The sequence below is a fragment of the Bos indicus genome, chromosome 17 (assembly GCF_029378745.1).
Source record: "Bos indicus isolate NIAB-ARS_2022 breed Sahiwal x Tharparkar chromosome 17, NIAB-ARS_B.indTharparkar_mat_pri_1.0, whole genome shotgun sequence".
In the NCBI taxonomy this organism is placed as follows: domain Eukaryota; kingdom Metazoa; phylum Chordata; class Mammalia; order Artiodactyla; family Bovidae; genus Bos; species Bos indicus.
The window spans coordinates 6,784,105-6,803,822 of NC_091776.1; the positions used below are offsets into that span (position 1 = coordinate 6,784,105).

The 19,718-nt window shown below is 39.0% G+C and overlaps 1 protein-coding gene across 8 annotated transcripts in view; it reads left to right on the top strand.

The window, feature by feature from the left end:
* The window catches only part of LRBA (LPS responsive beige-like anchor protein), a 757,794-nt gene that overhangs the window by 1,259 nt on the left and 736,817 nt on the right, over nt 1–19,718 (top strand). For all 8 annotated transcript variants that reach the window (XM_070770117.1, XM_070770116.1, XM_070770115.1 and 5 more), the window contains exon 2: nt 251–688. In XM_070770117.1, coding sequence (XP_070626218.1) covers nt 470–688 — 219 coding nt within the window. In that variant the 5' untranslated portion in view covers nt 251–469. The remainder of the gene's footprint in view (nt 1–250; nt 689–19,718) is intronic.

Here is a 19,718-nt window from a genome sequence, read left to right on the forward strand (position 1 = left end):
CCGTGCACCTGTGAGGAGAGGTTGCCCTGCGCCTGGAACCTGCGCGGGTGTGGGGGAGGAGGGAACCTGGTACGGGGCCTCCGGCTCCCGCCTGCGCTCGGAACCCCGCGCCTCGAGCCGCGGGGAAGCGGGTGGCTGGAAGCGGGGTGCTCGTAGGAACTGACTTGACGGACAGCAACTACTCCCCTCGCTCCCCGAAAACCCTACAACAAAACCGAGCCCCTTTAACATTGATCTGATCTTCCAATAGGGTTTGGCGTTATTGTCAGCCTCCGGGAGAGAGATTGGACAAACATTCTCCAGAATCAGCAGGGCGACGCCAAGGACTTTCCACACCAACTGCTCTTGGGGTTTCTCCACAGCTGGGAAGAGTGACCCTTTCCGTTTTGCGTGGCGTCCGTGTGCTTATTACTAGCGCGGCGACTGGGTCCCGGCGTGACTCTGAGTTGTCCTTTCCCTTGAACTCGCCATGGCCAGTGAAGACAATAATGTCCCATCCCCGCCACCAACAGGTGATGACGGGGGAGGAGGAGGGAAAGGAGAAGAAGCCCCTGCCGAAGGGGGTGCCTTGTCCCTGACACCAGGACTCCCCATCAGGGGTATCAGAATGAAATTTGCCGTGCTGACGGGCTTGGTTGAAGTTGGAGAAGTATCCAATAGGGATATTGTAGAAACTATCTTTAACCTGGTAAGTAGATCTCTATTTTACCAGCGTATCTTCTCAGTGGGTTGGAGAACAAGACCTGAAGCCATGTGCTTCACTCCGGCTGGTGATAGAAACAAAATTCTGCTGACCTAAGTTAATCACTTTGTGATATTTTTCAGCTTAAGGGGAATTATGTAAACTTACACCCTCCAGGTTTTGTGAAAGTGAGCAGATCCTTTGGTCCTAAGAAAATAATTGTTACCATGGAAGTATTATATGGAGGACTCCTATGGAGAAGTTTTATTCTATAATTTTTTTTTCTCCCATTGTGATATATATCTAAGTGTGCATTTCTCTTTGACATTTTAAATAAGTTCTTGTGCCCTTTTTTTGGAGTTGAGAAATAATGTAAAGGGTAGTTCTACCTACTCCTTTGTGAGTAAGTTATGTTTTGCCATAAATTTTGAACAGAAAATTCTTGTTCACAGGGCTGATGAAAGATTAATTTGCTGCAAAGTTAGCATTTATATTTAATTTCGATTAGTTTTATTTTTAGACGTAAGGAACAAAAGTCAAATTTTGGAATGAAATTTAGGGTTACATCTTTTGAAAATTGAATGGCAGTTTAAAAAGAGGATTGCAGCAGAAGTAGTATGGTTTTTATTTCTCTTGTGAATTCATGTTCTATCAGCAAAGCATATTTGGACGTTGGAAGTTGCTGGTTATACTATGAGCTACGAATGTTATTTTTAAAAGGTGGATATGCCATACTTCCCTTTTCCTGTAGTCACAGAAATAGTTTTCATTTCTAATGGGGACTTTTTAGATTTCTTTATTTCAAGCTGTTGCCTGTCAATGTACAATAAATTTGGCTTTGATATTTCCCATTCTTCCACCTACTCACCTGTGTTACAAGATAATAGAAGGGAAGAAGTATGAATGTGCAGTAGTTGAATAACTGTTTAGCCCCTTTCCCCTTTGCTTCTGTTTTTTCAAGGTTAGGCTTGTTTTATTCAGGGCAGTTAATTATTTCCTTCACTAGACCTTTACTAATAGACTGGTTACCTGTGGTACAATTACTAGAATGAGAAAGTAGCTAGATGAAATTCACTTACCTATGGAATATGAAAATTTTGAACAATAGAGTATTTCTCTAGCAGTTTGTTGTATTGGGAGTTTATATGCAAAGACATACACACTTTAAAGTAGGTATATTGTGGAGATATTGAGATGTACACAAAATAGAACAGTGTAATAAGGTCTGGTGTCTGTTATCCAGTTTCAGTAGTTAAAAACATTTTGGGAATCTTGCGTGTATGTGGACTTTGACAGTTTGTGAATCTGAGGAAGATAAATGGCAAATTGATGTATTCCTTTATCTCAAGATAGACTTGAAAACTTTGCTTCTCGATTTTTCTTTTTCTAAACCTCATGTTTCTTGGATGTTAAAGAAAAATCTGTGGTAGTGATATAGTCCATCATTAATTGTGTGTGTAACACCACATTCCTCTGGCAGAGGAGGATTCCAACTCCTCTGTTTGAATGTCCTCTGTGGAGGTGGATGACCAAACATGAGTAACTTGCATTTTACCATTAAGGAAAATCCAAATTCTATAGTGATAGTTTATTTGCTGCCTAGAGTTCTAGACCTGGGTATGGATTTTAAGGTGATTGGTTAAGTCTTTGATAGCTGTCTGTGGGGCAACAGGTGTCTGAGTAAAAGGAGAGGGGAAAATCTGGTCAATTACACCTCCTCTTCACCAGCATTCTCTTCTCGTGTACAGCAGAGAAAGCTGCTGAGAGGATTAGATTAGTTGTTTTCTTCTGTTCTTCCTTACAAGACTTCTCATGCTCCTACCCAGGTATCAGGGGTCTTGGCCAGTCTTTTAAAATCTTGGAAACTGAAAATGTTAGGAATCTCGTAAGCTAGTCCGTTTCAGTGTTGTTAGGATTGCTGCACTTAATATTTTCTAATTGATAGTTATCAGCCTTTGTCTCAATTCTACTCGAAGAAGGAAGTTGTATTAACTAATAATAGGTGTGATTAAAAAAAAAGTTAGTGCAGTTTAGCACCAGCTAGGCAATGGGCCAGGTGCTTTACAAGTGTTTTTAAATCCTTTGCTCATCAAGTCTTTAACACATGGAGCTTATTTTATAGATGAGGAAACTGAGAGCCTGGCAGGTGAAGCAGATTGGTGATTCTTAGAATGACGACCCTTCTAGGAATACACCTGTTTCTTGAGTTGATGTAGAGTTGTTTGCTTTCCTGAACAGATATTTATAGCATAGGCATAGCTTTCCCCAAGCTAAGGACAGAAAAATCATTGGTCGTGCTAAAGGTGAATAGTGAAACTTTGTTCACATTTCGTTTCTTCTTCTTATTCAAATAGCTTTCAAAAAACTGCTTAGAAAAGACCTAAAAAGTAAAAAAGAAAATTTCAGGTTCAGTTTTTTCAATCAGAATGTAGATGTAGAAGGTTGATGATTAGCTTTTTTTTTTTTGTACACAGTATGTTGGATTAAAAATTTTTTAATTGTGAAAAATAGCATACAGACAAAAGAATGTCTAAAATGTATAAGTAATAAGATATTATAACAGTATCAGCCCCATTAAACTTCCATTTAACTTAAAGAATCAGCATGTTGCCAGTATCACTGAATCCTTATGCAAGAGTCTCCTTTATCATTCCTTCACTGGAGTTTTTGTTAGTAAGCTTATATAGCTTTTTTAACTTTTTCCTATTTTTCAGACATTTTATTAAAAATAGGTTATATTCTACCCATTCTTTCTAATTAATTACATGTTAGTTACTTTAATGGAGAAGGCAATGGCAACCCACTCCAGTACTCTTGCCTGGGAAATCCCACGGACGAAAGAGCCTGGTGGGCTGCAGTCCATGGGGTCTCGAAGAGTTGAACACAACTGAGTGACTTCACTTTCACTTTTCACTTTCATTCACCGGAGAAGGAAATGGCAACCCACTCCAGTGTTCTTGCCTGGAGAATCCCAGGGACGGGGGAGCCTGGTGGGCTGCCGTCTATGGGGTTGCCCAGAGTCGGACACGACTGAAGCGACTTAGCAGCAGCAGCAGCACACCTGTGTATTGAAGTGTTTCAGACTTGTGGTTTTACATTTTTCTTGTCACAATTTAAAAACATTTTATATTGTCTCCATATGTATGCTAAAGTAATTTGTCAAACTTTTGGACCCAGAATAATTAAAGTTTTGGCATTTTCCTGGAACTTGCAGCTGAATTTAAGGCTTCCACCAAGTGTTTATAGGTAGTCAATGCTATTTAATTCAAGAATGATGTTTTCCATGGGCTGCTGACAAGTACACATTTTCATGAATTTTTTTTTTCTTGACAATTAACTGTACCATTATATTTAGATGTTAAAGCTTCAGGATTTCCTAGGCAGTTCAGTGGTTAGGACTTGCACTTTCTTGCTATGACTTGGGTTCAATCACTGGTTAGGGAACTAAGGTCCTGGAAACTGTGTGGTGAGTGTGGCCAAAAAAAAAAAAAGTAAAGCTTAGAAGGTGGAATATAGTTCTTTATTACTCATTATGTGGCATTTGATACAGGTTCTGCAAAATATTAATGCTGCAAACTCTTGATACGTACAGTAGCTGGGCAGATCCTACAGAGGCTTCATTTGTATTGACTCTGTGCGAAGAGTATACTTGTAGGGCAGCTACTGTTCCATTTTAGCTGGTTGTTGTCCTGCAGTAACATGAGCCCAGTGATATATGAACCTTTTGATTTTTCAAGAACTGGAGATCTAGATTAAGAAACATTTAAAATATCAAATTAAAATATTAAAAAATACTTTGTGGGACACATGAAATGGCAGGCAGTTTCTTTTCAAGCTTTTATCTGAACCTTTATTAGAAAGGTTCTAATGCATTGTGTTTCTATTTTGATGTGCATATCTAGAATTATTTCCTTCTTAATACCTAAAACCTGACATAATTTAAGGGTTAAGAGTAATCTATTCTAATAGAAACATGGTTAATGGGCTTCTCCATATTAGTTTGTACTTCATGTTGTAATAGAAGACTCAAAGTGGTTTAAGTACAATAAAAAGGATTTATAGGCTCATTTATCTGGAGTCTAAAAGTAGGGGAAGTTATATAGTAACAGTAATATTAAAGACCAGTTTCTTTCTTTTTTATTTTTTTAATTTTATTTTATTTTTAAACTTTACAATATTGTATTAGTTTTGCCAGATATCGAAATGAATCCGCCACAGGTATACCTGTGTTCCCCAACCTGAACCCTCCTCCCTCCCCACACCCTCCCCCTGGGTCATCCCAGTGCACCAGCCCCAAGCATCCAGCATCGTGCCTCGAACCTGGACTGGCGACTCGTTTCATACATGACATTATACATGTTTCACTGCTATTCTCCCAAATCTCCTCACCCTCTCCCTCTCCCACAGAGTCCATAAGACTGATCTATACATCAGTGTCTCTTTTGCTGTCTCATACACAGGGTTATTGTTACCATCTTTCTAAATTCCATATATATGCGTTAGTAAAGACCAGTTTCTTTCTGTTGCCCTTGCCCTTTCTGTGATGTCAGGTTTAATCTGTTGCTGTTCCCCTCATGCTGGTAGAATGGTTGCCGGTGGTCCTTGGGGCCGTATGTATTCTTGTTCAGGTCACTTGGGAGAGAGCACCTGTCCTAACATTCCGAACAAGAGTCCTGATTGGACTACTGAAGCAGTGCCAGTGGCCTTTGGAATGTGCTGATTGGCTTAAGCAAACCATGGCCAACTGCTTTACCTAAGATCCAGTCAGTTTCCTCTAAAGTATTTGGGCTGTTTGGGGAGGGATGGATACACAAATAAAGATCTGGGTAAAACATTCAAAGTGTGAATGGATTCTGGATAGGCAACGCGTAATGTCCGTTTTGGAGAAGGAAATGGCAACCCACTCCAGTGTTCTTGCCTGGAGAATCCCGGGGGACTGGGAATCCTGTTGGGCTGCCGTCTATGGGGTCGCACAGAGTCGGACACGGCTGAAGCGACTTAGCAGCAGCAGCAATGTCCGTTACTCTCCTTTACAAATGCATAATAATAGAACAGGGTTTCCCTGGTGGCTCAGACCTAAAGAATCTGGTTATAATGCAGGAGACTCAGTTTTGCTCCCTGGGTTGGGAAGATCCCACGGAGAAGGGAATGGCTACCCACTGCAGTATTCTTGCCTGGAGAATTCCATGCACAGAGAAGCCAGGCGGGCTGAAGTCCACGGGGTATCAAAGAATGGTACATGACCGAGCAACTGAATAGTAATATTAATGATATTTGTGTAAAGAGAAAAAAAAAATGCTATCTTAACCCCCTGTCGTGCTCTTGAGCAAGTTGTTTTAACCTTTGTGCCTTGTTCGGCAGCTCTGCAGTGGGGAAGCTATATTATAGCAAGAGTTAAATGAGTAAATACTCTCTCCGTTGTGCTCAACTGTTTGTGACCCCGTGAACTGCAGCCCCCCAGGCTCCTCTGCCCATGGGATTTTCCAGGCAAGGAGAGTGGAGTGGTTTGCCATTTCCTTCTCCAGGGGAGCTTTCCGACCCAGGGATTGAACCTGAGTCTCCTGCACTGCAGGTAGATTTCTTTTCTGACTGAGCTGCCAGGGAAACCCTTATAAAACACTTAAAATAGTGTGTGGCACAAGTACAGTGTTTGTAATTTTGGATAGTTAATCATCATATCCACCCTTACCTTACAGTTTTGTCATCGCCACTTGTAGAGGGTGTGTGATTGCGTGCACGCTAAGTTGCTTCCGTTGTGTCTGATTCTTTGTGACCCTGTGTACTGCAGCCCACCAGGCCCCTTTGTCCGTGGGATTCTTCAGGCAAGAATACTGGAGTGGGTTGCCATGACCTTCTCCAGGAGATCTTCCCAACCAGGGATTGGACCTGTGTCTTTTACATCTCCTGCATTGGCAGGCAGTTTCTTTAGAGGTGACTTGATTTTTTTTTTTTTTAGAGGTGACTTGATTTTAAACATCTTTATTGAAGCATAATTTACATACCATACAATTCACTTGTTTAAAGTTATATAGTTCAGTGATTTTTAGTAGGTTTCCAGAGTCGTACAAGCATTACCACAATCTAATTTTAGAGTATTTACATCCTGTGTTCACGACATTTTATAGTTTTAGCTCTTATATTAGCCCTATGATCTATTTTGAGTTAATTTTTGTATGATGTGAAAGAAACGTAAGATAAGGGTCTAAATTCATTTTTTTGTCTCACTGCTATTTGGTGAAAAGGCTGTTCTTGTTTTTTTTTTTTTTTTAAATAATTTATGTTAATCTTATATCCTACACAGATACAGTTAAAATTTTCTATCTCATGCATTTTTTAAAAAAATTTTTTTTTCATGCATTCTTATTAGATGTCTATAGGACATTTAGAAAAACTGGCTGAAAGATAAACATTACTAATTTTCAAAAAGTAGAATTCTTTTATTTTGTGTGTGATTCAGTTATACATATGCACATATATTTTTGAAATTATTTCCATTGTAGGTTTTTACACAATACTGACTAGTTCCCTGTGCTGTATGGTAAACCTTTGTTGCTTGTTGCCTATCTATTTTTTAAAGTTAGAAATCTTGCATTCTATTCATACTAAGTCGAACAAGTGGAATCAAAATGTTGATCCTTTCCCATTAAATTGCCTTGGCATCTTTGTCAAAAATCAGTTGATCATAACTGTAAAGATTTATCTGAACTCTTAATTTTTTTCCATTTTCTAAAGGTCAGTTTTTACGTTAGTACCAAACCATCTTGATTACTATAGCTCGTAGTAAGTTTTCAAAAATAGGGCTGTATGTCCTTTTTGTTTTTCTTTTCTGAGATTGTTGGCTATTCTGGGCCCTTTGTATTTCCGTATAAGTTGTAGGATGAACTCAATCAATTTCTGTTAAAAAAAAAAAAGGAATGTATTTTGATTTATTTAGGTCTTCATTTCTTTCATCAATGTTTTGTATATGAGGAGATGAATTATTTTTGAATATATATATATATTTTGGTGCTGCTATTAAAATGCTTCTTTAGGTATCTTTGTGCATTGAAATTTCCAGCAGAGGAATAAATAGTTGAAAGTATATGAACATTTATGTAGCTCACGAGTAGATATTTTTAGCTTGTCTATTAATGTTAAAAATTAAGAGAGAGATGGGTGCATTTGTGCATTTTAATTGGAGAAGGCAATGGCACCCCACTCCAGTACTATTGCCTGGAAAATCCCATGGACGGAGGAGCCTGGTAGGCTGCCGTCCATGGGGTCACTAGGAGTCTGGCACGACTGAACGACTTCAGTTTCACTTTTCACTTTCATGCATTGGAGAAGGAAATGGCAACCCACTCCAGTGTTCTTGCCTGGAGAATCCCAGGGATGGGGGAGCCTGGTGGGCTGCCGTCTATGGGGTCACACAGAGTCAGACACGACTGAAGTGACTTAGCAGCAGCAGCGCATTTTAATAACATGGATTTTTAGAAATGATAAAATTTATAACTTAGGCCCCTGCAGATATACAGTCTTGTTTCTGTTTTGAATAGGTCCAGTTTGAACTGGGAAATCATTTGGGAACTGAAAAAGTCAGGGTGTTTTTTTGTTGTTTCATAGAAAGGGAAACTGAGTAAGCTTTTTGTTTCACATACTGATTTAGCTGAACTAATCAAATACATTTAATTTTTATATTATATTACCTCTTTTTATATATAGCTTCATTAAAATATTTATAATGGTTTTTTATGTTTGAAGAATGTCCAGAATACATTTTGTTTTATAGGACTTATTTTAGATATAGAATAAATTATCTTTGTACCTCCAGAACTTCTCACAGTGTTTCTTGGTACTTTGAAAGTGTGTGTTAAATGAAAGTGTCTTAATCTCATTATTAAATAAGTTGCAATCATTAGGAAGTCTAGTCTTTATTATTCTTTTCTGCAACAGGTAAAACCTTAATGCATATTTCTTTTGTTGTTGTTGTTCAGTCGCTCAGTCATGTCCGACTCTTTGTGACCCCATGGATTGCAGCACGCCAGGCTTCCCTGTCCCTCACAATTTCCCTGAGTTTGATCAAACTCATGTCCATTGAATCGGTGATGCCATCCAACCATCTTATCCTCTGTCATCCCCTTCTTCTCCTGCCCTCTTTCCCAGCATCAGGGTCTTTTCCAGTAAGTCAGCCCTTCGCATCAGGTGGCCGTAGTATTGAAGCTTCAGCTTCAGCATCAGTCCTGCCAGTGAATATTCAGGACTGATTTCCTTTAGGATTGATTTCTTTTATTATTTTCTGACTATTTCTTATGATGATACTTGTCAAGAAGCTTGCATTTTTCATTATATAATTTTGAGTTACCTCAGTATCTGTTTTACCCCTAAGAAGAAGAATTTCATTATTTTCAAAATAGTCTATTATAACTTGCTCTTAAAGTAGTTTTTTCCTTTTACTCTAGTATTATTTCATTAGATCTCACCTAACAGAATGTGTAGTCAGACACCTACCTCTGAGTAAATTTCCAGTGAGTCTTTGGCTTAACAGCTATTGGGAAAAGATATGAAATAAAAAACAAAAGGAAATGGTACAAAGAAAAACACTGCTGAGAGTACACAAATTCTTTTTAATTGACTAATTTCATAAAATGCTTTGAGTTTTAGATTTTAAAACTTTTTTTTGATGTGTGTAAATCTGTTTTGATTCTTCAAAAGATCTAATTGGATTTGTCCCAGAATAATATGTGATTGAGATGTGCTTTGTGAAGTACAGAATTTCTTGTTGTTGGAGGTTTTAGAAGATTGCATATTGGGGATATTACAGAGTAGATTCTTACTTTGGTTAAGAGATTAGACACCACGTTATGTGACTATTTCGTGTTCTTGCTCTGAGTTTTGTTGTCTCTGTTAACACCTGAGTTTTTGCATTTACTTCTTAGACTTCTCTTGCCCAGACTAAGTAATTTGTGTTCTATACAAATTAGTTTTAGAGGAAAGGGGCTGCATTTTCCCTATAGATTCTTACAGAAAGATGAAGAACTGAGGTCTCAATTAACTGCGTTTTGTTAGAGATAAATCTATTGCTTGAGAACTGAGAAAGATTTTCTCCCTGCCTAATAAGATCTTTGTTCATGAATAATGACTTTAGTGTAGTACTTTTATTTATAAACTACACTAAATCTTTTAAAGCTATGGCTTCTGATGAAGTATTTAGCTTTGTTGTTTCTAATGAAAATATTTTTCTCATAAAGTAATATAAATATATTATCTCAAGTTCTATATATAGTACCTAATTGAATCCAGTCTTTATCATATTTGGGCTTTAATATCTTGAATAAAAATAATAATTATATCTTAGAGCTTATAAATACACACATACATACGTAAAACTTTTTACACAGCACATTTTTTTTGAAAGTGTGGATTTGATGTTAGTACATGAAACTTAAGTCAGTCCTGATAGTAATATGATAATTAATCAATTTCAAATGGGATATCATATCTTTTCTAGAAACAGAGTAGGCACCAGTGAGGCTCTCTGGTATCTAAAATGGAGAAAATATTAACTATTAAAAAAAATTATATAAAGATATTAGAAAGTTATTATTAACATTATCATCAACCTGTTTTCTTAGATAATAAAATTGTGAAATTAATAGATATCGTTTTTTATCATTACTGAAAATCATCAGGGGGGAATGTCTTTGGGAATCTTCATCTGTACTTACAGATGTTCAGATACTTAATATTGTGGGAAAAGTGTTGGTACAGCATGGGTTTGAACTGTGTGGATCCACTTACATGTGGGCTTTTTTCAATAGTAAGTACTATAGTACTTCACGATCCACGCTGGTTGATCCAAGGATGTAGAGGAACCTCATATAGGAAGGGCTGACTTCGCGTTATATGTGAATTTTGAGCTGCATGGAGGGTTGGCCCCCCCAATCCTCGAATTGTTCAAGGGTCAACTGTAGTTCTTGTAATCATTAAACCAAGCACTATTTGCATTAGAGGAAAGTAGTTCTGTAAATTTTCATGTTTTCTTAAGATTTTTATTGTATTGGAAAGGATTTCTCTTTCTTTTGGAAGAAATTACATATGAACCAACATCACTTCCACACTATAGCTGCATGTTCTACTGTTTAATGATCCTGTAGGAGGTGATTCAAGGCGAAGATATAAGTTATAGCAGATTGGACTGTGCTGTTGTAATACTCACTTTATAAATGATGAAACAGAGGATAAGTAGCTTGCTTACATCACTGGGCAAGTAATATTGCTGAGATTCAAACTCAGGGAATCTACAACCTGAGCTCTAAACAGTAACTGTGTATAGTGTATAGCTGCAAAGAACCTTAAATGTGAAATAGTGACTTTCATCTGTCAATAGGCATCTTTCAATCAAGTAATTGAATAGTATCTGTTTAATCAGATTGTTTAAAACATGCCTAACATAGTCAAGATTTAGCTTGTGGCATTTAGGGTTTGTTTGTTTTTCCCCTTTAAATCTAAAATGTGTATTAGGAAAGGGGAGTTTTTAAGGAATGTGATATTAAAATTGAATGGAATTAATGACAGAGTTTGCTTCCCTGGTGGCTCAGATGGAAAGAATCTTCTCACAGTGTGGGAGACCTGGGTTTGATCCCTGGTTCGGGAAGATCCCCTGGAGAAGGAAATGGCAACCCACTCTAGTACACTTGCCTAGAAAAATCCCATGAACGGAGGAGCCTGGTGGGCTACAGTCCATGGGGGTCGCAAAGAATCAGACACGACTGAGTGACTTCATAGTTAGGCGCCTTCACGGTGGCTTAGCAGTAAAGAATCCCCCTGCAATACAGGAGATGTAGGAGATGCGGGTTTGATCCCAGGGTCAGAAAGATCTCCTGGAGAAGGAAACGGCAACCCAGTGCAGTATTCTTGCCTGGGAAATCCCACGGATAGAGGAGACTAGTGGGCTACAGTCCACGGTGTCACAAAAGAGCAGGACACGACTTAGTGAGTAAACAACAACGATGCAAAATACTGGAGTCTTACTCTCACAGTCCATATGTAGCTAGGTAAGCCTGCAAATTGAAATGACCTTGAATACTGATCTATAAAAAAGTGACGTTTTTTAATCATGTTTTTTGTCTTATATACTGACCACATTGAGCACGTAATAAGTTCAGTTCAGTTCAGTTCAGTTGCTCAGTCATGTCTGACGCTTTGTGACCCCATGGACTGCAGCACGCCAGGCTTCCCTGTCCATCACCAACTCCTGGAGTTTACTCAAACTCATGTCCTTCGAGTCGGTGATGCCATCCAACCATCTCATCCTCTGTCATCCCCTTCTCCTCCTGCCTTCTATCTTTCCCAGCATCAGGGTCTTTTCCAGTGAGTCAATTCTTTGCACCAGGTGGCCAAAGTATTGGAGTTTCAGCTTCAGCATCAGTCCTTCCAATGAATATTCAGGACTGATTTCCTTTAGAATGGACTGGTTGGATCTCCTTGCTGTGCAAGGGACTCTCAAGAGTCTTCTCCAACACCACAGTTCAAAAGCATCAATTCTTCGGCGCTCAGCTTTCTTTATAGTCTAACTCTCAGATCTATACATGACTACTGGAAAAACCATAGCTTTGACTAGACAGACCTTTGTTGGCAAAGTTATGTGTCTGTTTTTTAAGATGCTGTCTAGGTTGGTCATAGCTTTTCTTCCATGGAGCAAGCATCTTTTAATTTCATGGCTGCAGTCATGATCTGCAGTGATTTTGAAGCCCCCCCAAATAAAGTCTGTCACTGTTTCCATTGCTTCCCCATCTGTTTGCCATGAAGTGATGGGACTGGATGCCATGATCTTAGTTTTCTGAATGTTGAGTTTTTTTTTTTTAATCTAACACCTGGGATTTTAAGTTTTATTCAATTTTAATTTAACAGCCAAATACGCTGGAGGGTATTGTACTGAACACAGGGGTTAGTGGTGGACTCCAGAGGAGAAATCACTCCAGGGTGAGACTGGTTGGCCTTGCCCACAGTTGGCTCTAACAGCTGTCTTCTCCCCCCACAATGCACACGCGCACACACACACATACACACACACCCTGACAGACATACACACACTCACAGTGAGCCTTTTCCGGGGGGAGGAACTCTCCTTGGATCTACTCCCACCCAGCCTACTCTTGAAGGGGTGGGGGAAGCAGAGGGCATCACCACAGACTCATTGGAGAGGGTAACTGCTGCTGCTAAGTCACTTCAGTTATGTCCAACTCTGTGTGACCCCATAGACGGCAGCCCACCAGGCTCCCCCGTCCCTGGCATTCTCCAGGCAAGAACACTGGAGTGGGTTGCCATTTCCTTCTCCAATGCATGAAAGTGAAAAGTGAAAGTGAAGTCGCTCAGTCGTGTCTGACCCTAGCGACCCCATGGACTGCAGCCTACCAGGCTCCTCCATCCATGGGATTTTCCAGGCAAGAGTACTGGAGTGGGGTGCCATTGCCTTCTCCATGAATGTTGAGTTTTAAGCCAACTTTTTTACTTTCCTCTTTGACCTTCATCAAGAGGCTTTTTAGTCCTTCTTCACTTTCTGCCATAAGGATGGTGTCATCTGTGTATCTGAGGTTATTAATAGTTTTGCGAGCAATCCTGATTCCAGCTTGTGCTTCATCCAGCCTGGCATTTTGCATGATGTACTCTGCATATAAGTTAAATAAGCAGGGTGACAATATACAGACTTGACGTACTCCTTTTCCTATTTGGAACCAGTCTGTTGTTCCATATCCAGTTCTGACTGTTGCTTCCTGACCTGCATACAGATTTCTCAGGAGGCAGGTCAGGTGGTCTGGTATTCCCATCTTTCATAAGAATTTCCCCCAGTTTATTGTGATCCACACAGTCAAAGGCTTTGGCATAGTCAATAAAGCAGAAGTAGATGTTTTTCTGGAACTCTCTTGCTTTTTCCATGATCCAACGGATGTTGGCAATTTGATCTCTGGTTCCTCTGCCTTTTCTAAATCCGCTTGAACATCTGGAAGATCTCAGTTCACGTACTGTTGAAGCTTGCTTGGAGAATTTTGAGCATTACTTTGCTAGCGTGTGAGATGAGTGCAATTGTGCAGTGTTTGAGCATTCTTTGGTATTGCCTTTCTTTGGGATTGGAATGAAAACTGACCTTTTCCAGCCCTGTAGCCACTGCTGAGTTTTCCAAATTAGCTGGCATATTGAGTGCAGCACTTTCACAGCATCATTTTGAGGATTTGAAATAGCTCAACTGGAATTCCATCACCTCCACTAGCTTTGTTCGTAGTGATGCTTCCTAAGGCCCACTTGACTTTGTATTCCAGGATGTCTGGCTCTAGGTGAGTGATCACACCATCGTGGTTATCTGGGTCAGCAGATCCTTTTTCTATAGTTGTTCTGTGTGTTCTTGCCACCTCTTCTTAATATCTCTGCTTCTTTTAGGTCCATACCATTTCTGTCCTTTATTGTGCGCATCTGTGCAAGGATGATGCTTGTTAATCAGTTATGTGTGTGTGCGCTCCATGTGCTCTGTTGTGTCTGACTCTTTGTGACTCCATGGACTGAAGCCTGTCAGGCTCCTCTCTCCATGGAATTTTTCAGGCAAATACTGGAGTAGGTTGCCATTTCCTACTCCAGGGGATCTTCCCAACTGAGCGATTGAATCCCACTTCTGGAGTCTCCTGTGTTGGCCAGGGTTTTTTTTTTTTTTTTTTTTTTTTTACCACTGTGCCACCTGGAAAGCCCTATTAATTGGTTACAGGAGAGAATACCAATTATTGTCTTTCCTATTGTGAAGATGTGTTAATGGTCCTGTACCCAGGAACGGGGGAGCCTGGTGGGCTGCCGTCTATGGGGTCGCACAGAGTCGGACATGACTGAAGCGACTTAGCAGCAGCAGCAGCAGTATTCAAATAATCTTTACTGGAAGTTGATTTGCTTCCCTGGTATATTTATTGAATAAAGTTAGCAAATTTATAGGGCAGGTTATTTATTTATTTATTTTTTTTTTACAGATTAGAGTGTGAATTTAACTGGAGTTTAGATTTAAATTTTCAAGTAAGATATCAAAGAATCAGCTTGAATAAGATTTTAATGTGAAACATTTTTACATATTGCTATTTTGACTAGACTTATTGCTATTTTGACTAAACTTATGATTTCATAATATGACACTGCTCTTGTGAAACAAGTAAATATCTATTTCCAGTAGGACTGATCCATTCATTCATTGAGTGAATATTTATAGGGCAGAAATGGTGTGCCAGGTATGGTATTGGGAACAGAAAATGAACAAGACAAATATAGACCTCGTCTTTGTGGAGCTTGAAGTCTAAGTTCTTTATCCTCTACGTACCCCATTTCTTCAACTGTTCTTATATCCTTCACTTCGTTTCGATTTATTTTCTGATATTTCACAAGTACAGTCTGCTCTTATTCCTGTGTGTTGATTCTCTGAGCACGTTAATTATCTTTGTGATTTTTATATATTAACCATATTGATCACATTAATAAGAGAGGATGATGATGTCTGTCCTATATTTTTCACAGGGAATTCTTTTATCTTACCTATCTAAGCCACCTAGAAGGATAATCTAATGCCAGGAGGCAAGTGAAATACAATGTGATATTTGCTTGTTTTACTATATTATCACCTTATCTGGAATGAAGTGTCATGTGGATGAATTATTAATATACTTTTACCAATACATTTCTGTTTTGATATTTTCCACTAGGACTAAATTTGAAATGTTTTTTCAAATTTTTTCTGTTTGAACAGAGTATATTGACTGTTATTGGAACTTTAATAACCTTGCATCATTAATATGAATGCTTGTCCTTGGGATACTGGGTATCTATAATCCTTTCCCTCTTCTGCATCTCTGGCACTACCCTAGTCCAGGTGCTCATCATTTTTTGCCCGCATAGTTAAAAAATTGTCTGTTCTGTTTCTCTATTGTTTTCTCCTTTCAAAAACTCTCCACAACTGATGGTGTGTTCATCTAGAGGGGAAATCTGACCTTTGGTTTTCCTTCCGAAATCATTCTGTAGTTTTTTCATTCTCTTTTGGACACAGGTGGTTTGAACCTGAATCCTGTTTACTCTATTATTCTATGTGACTATTAATTTAAGTTGGGTGTTCATACTAAAGTCGTAGAAAATGGCCCGTTAATTAAATTTCTCAAGAATTGTGTTTATTGGAAAACTAGCTCATGATAATCAGAAACATTGGAAAGAATGATAAGCTTTGAGAAAATGAAGCATCTTAAAACTTTATCCTTCATTTAACAGTGCATACTTCATTTGATTTTTATCATTAGTTTCCCTGTGTGTCAAATGGTATATAGTAACTTGTATTTGTTTAAGATATCCACCAATCAGTTTTCTTTCTATTCTTTCTCATAACCAGGAGAAAAATGAAATGACCGGTTCTTTAATATTTAGGGAATCATACATCTAATTTGTGATTAATAAATATTCTTAATTTGTATTGTGTTTTGTTCATGACTTTTTTAATTAGTACCTTAGTCTGAGGGCAGTAGTATGAAAGAAAAGAAAAATTAAATAGTAATTTTTTTACTTGTTATTATCTTGAAAAGATTTTGAAAAAGTTTAGCATTAAATCAGATAGTTAAAATGAAAAACTTTGGCATATGTTTGGGAGTTTCATTTATTCTAAATTCTCATTACTATGGAATGTAATGTTGACTTACAAAATTTTTGAATACTTAGAGGATGTCCTAATTAATAATTTTTATTAATACCTGAGTTTGAAAAGTCTCCTACTTTGAAATGACAATTTTAATAGTTGTTTTTTTTTTTTTTTATCTGTTGATCCTTATTGTTTCTGATACTTATCTTCTGAATCACTTGGATACTTTTGCATTTTCCTTCTTCTCTACCTTGCTCACACCAGACTTAGATTTCTTCTTTTTTTTTTTAAACCACTGAGACTGCTTAAGAGTCTTCCCATTTCATAAAAAACAGTGTTTTCTTATTCCCTTCTGGACTTAGGTAGAGTTTTCTGGAGCTCTGCTCTGGCTGCTATATGTGATGCTAAAATGGGAAAGACAAAATGACTATTTCCATTATCTACATCTATGAGATAATAGTTAGTATTTATTGAGTGGGTTTGGGATCTACTTGGAGAAGGCGATGGCACCCCACTCCAGTATTCTTGCCTGGAAAATTCCACGGACGGAGGAGCCTGGTAGGCTGCAGTCCATGGAGTCTCGAAGAGTTGGACAGGACTGAGCAACTTCAGTTTCACTTTTCACTTTCATGCATTGGAGAAGGAAATGGCAACCCTCTCCAGTGTTCTTGCCTGGAGAATCCCAGGGACGGGGGAGCCTGGTGGGCTGCCGTCTATGGGGTCGCACAGAGTCGGACACGACTGAAGTGGCTTAGCAGTTAGCAGAGATCTCCTAGTAGATTCTACTGTTCTAGTAGAGTAGTTTAGTCCATTCTGTTTAGTCCTGTTTAGTCCATTCTGGTCCCTTTCCTCTTGTTTTTCTCTCTGCCTAGAATGATCTCCTTTCAGTTATCTAATTATGTATATCAACAAACAATATAATATAAATATAAATTATAATTTTTGTATATTGAACTTGTGTTTTTTTATATTCATTTTTTGATAGTTTCTTTTCCTTAGTCATATGTCTTATATCTTTTATTTTCTTAAACATTAATATTTTAATATTGTATATCTAATCATTTTTATTTTTTTCAGTGTTTCTTGGGAGTTTGTCTTCTTCATTAATTAAAATAACAATGAGTTTGTTTTATGGACTTTTATTTGTGTGCATAGTTTGAGGTATGGTTTGCAGTGTGCTCCTACTGGTAGCATTGGTGTTTGCTTCTGTCATGCTCCAGTGTCTTCAACTCAGAATATCTTGAAACTAAATTTTTAGTGTGAGTTTTGTTAGATCTCACAGCTAGTATGAGTTTGGAGTGAGAGGAGGGAGCCTTCTTTTTTTTTTCTTCTACCCAGGTTGAGACAGGCAGAGTCCACTGTTCCTGTGATGAGTTGACAGTGTTGCTTTTCAGATTCCCCATCTTGTTTAGGCCCCACGCTCTTTGTCCTTTTCCCTCTTAGCAGTCCCTGTAGACCCAGTTTCTCCACCGCTAGAAGGTTGGTGGGTGCTCCCAGGCTAGATACTGGCCTCAGTGCTCACTGAGACTTAGTTGTTTTTTCCCTCCAGATATTTTCCTTGGTTCCTTTCTAGCTCAACCATTCATGAAAAAAAAATTTTATTTTTTTTGTTTAACATTTCAGCATTTTAAGGAATTCTGAACGAGTGTGTTTCTGGACATCTAAGACTTCTGGATTGCCAGAAATGGATCTTATTTCTTCCTCCAGTTATCTATATGAGCCTCTCCTTCATTCCCTTAAGGTCTCTGTTTAGACGTTACTTTATTAGAGATCCTTTACCTATTGCTGGGCTTCCCTGGTGGTTCAGATGGTAAAGCTGCTGCTGCTGCTGCTAAGTCGCTTCAGTCGTGTCCGACTCTGTGCGACCCCATAGACGGCAGCCCACCAGGCTCCCCCGTCCCTGGGATTCTCCAGGCAAGAACACTGGAGTGGCTTGCCATTTCCTTCTCCAATGTGCATGAAAGTGAAAAGTGAAAGTGAAGTTGCTCAGTCGTGTCCGACCCTCAGCGACCCCATGGACTGCAGCCTACCAGGCTCCTTCATCCATGGGATTTTCCAGGCAAGAGTACTGGAGTGGGGTGCCATTGCCTTCTCCGAGATGGTAAAGCGTCTGCCTGCAATGCGGGAGACCTGGGTTCGATCCCTGGGTCGGGAAGATCCCCTGGAGAAGGCAATGGCAGTCCACTCCAGCACTCTTGCCTGGAAAATCCCATGGATGGAGGAGCCTGATAGGCTACAAGGCTACAGTCCATGGGGTCGCAGAGTCGGACACGACTGAGTGACTTCACTTTCACTTTCACTTTACCTTTTGCCAGTTGAGTACCGTCATCGTCACTCTACCTGCTGTATCCTGCTTTATCTTTATAGCATTTATCTCCATTAGATATTTGTTTATTTTGTGTTTGCTTATATTAGAAAATAAGCTCCGTTTGTAAGTTTACCATGTTATCGTCATTGCTTAAAATAATGCCTGATACATATTTGGTGCTTAGTATTAATAAACAGGGGCTTTGCTGGTGGGCTCAGGTGGTAAAGAATCTGCTTGCAATGCAGGAGACTGGGGTTTGATCTCTGTGTCAGGAAGGTCCTTTGGAGATAGAAATGGCAACCCGCTCCAGTATTCTTGCCTAGAGAATTCCATGGAATAAGTGTGCTTAATGCTGTAAATGGATTCTCTCTTTTAATCCTCATTTTAACCCTGTGAGGTAGGTGATATTACCATCTCCATTTTAAAGATGTGAGGCGTCTTAGCTTTGCAGAGTTAAGTAAGTTGTCCAGGGTCGCACAGTAAGTGGCAGAGGAAGCTGAAGTTGAACCCCAGGCAGTTTGGCTTCAGATTAACCTGTTCTAACCGATGTACTTTGGTGGTGGTAGTGATGTTGCTTCTTTAGATGGTTTGTATGACACTGGTATAATTCTAGAGTTCAGCTCTGCTTTGTGTCCCATTGTTTCTTTGGGAAAATACATTCTCTATTTCAAATAATTGATTTTTAGATACAAGTTTGGACCTTAATAGGTAACTTGGAAAGCTTGTGCAGTGCAGTGGTCTCCCCTTACTTTGAGGATTACTTTCTAAGACCCCAATGGATACCTGAAGCCGTAGATAGTACCAAATCCTGTATACACTTTTTTTTCTTCTACACATGCATACCTATGCTTTAATTTATAAATGAGACGCAGTAGGAGATCATCAGCAGTGGCATAATAAGGTAGAGCAGTTGCAGCAGTGCACTGTGATCAGTGTTACGTGAATGTGTTCTCTCTCGCCCGCTCAGAATATCCTGTCACGGGCAGATCTCCTTCTGCTGCACTTCATAGGTACTGCATTGTTTAGAAATTGAAGGTTTGTGGCAACCTTTCATTGAGCAAGTCTGTCAGTGCCATTTTTCAAATAGCATTTGCTCTGTTCATGTC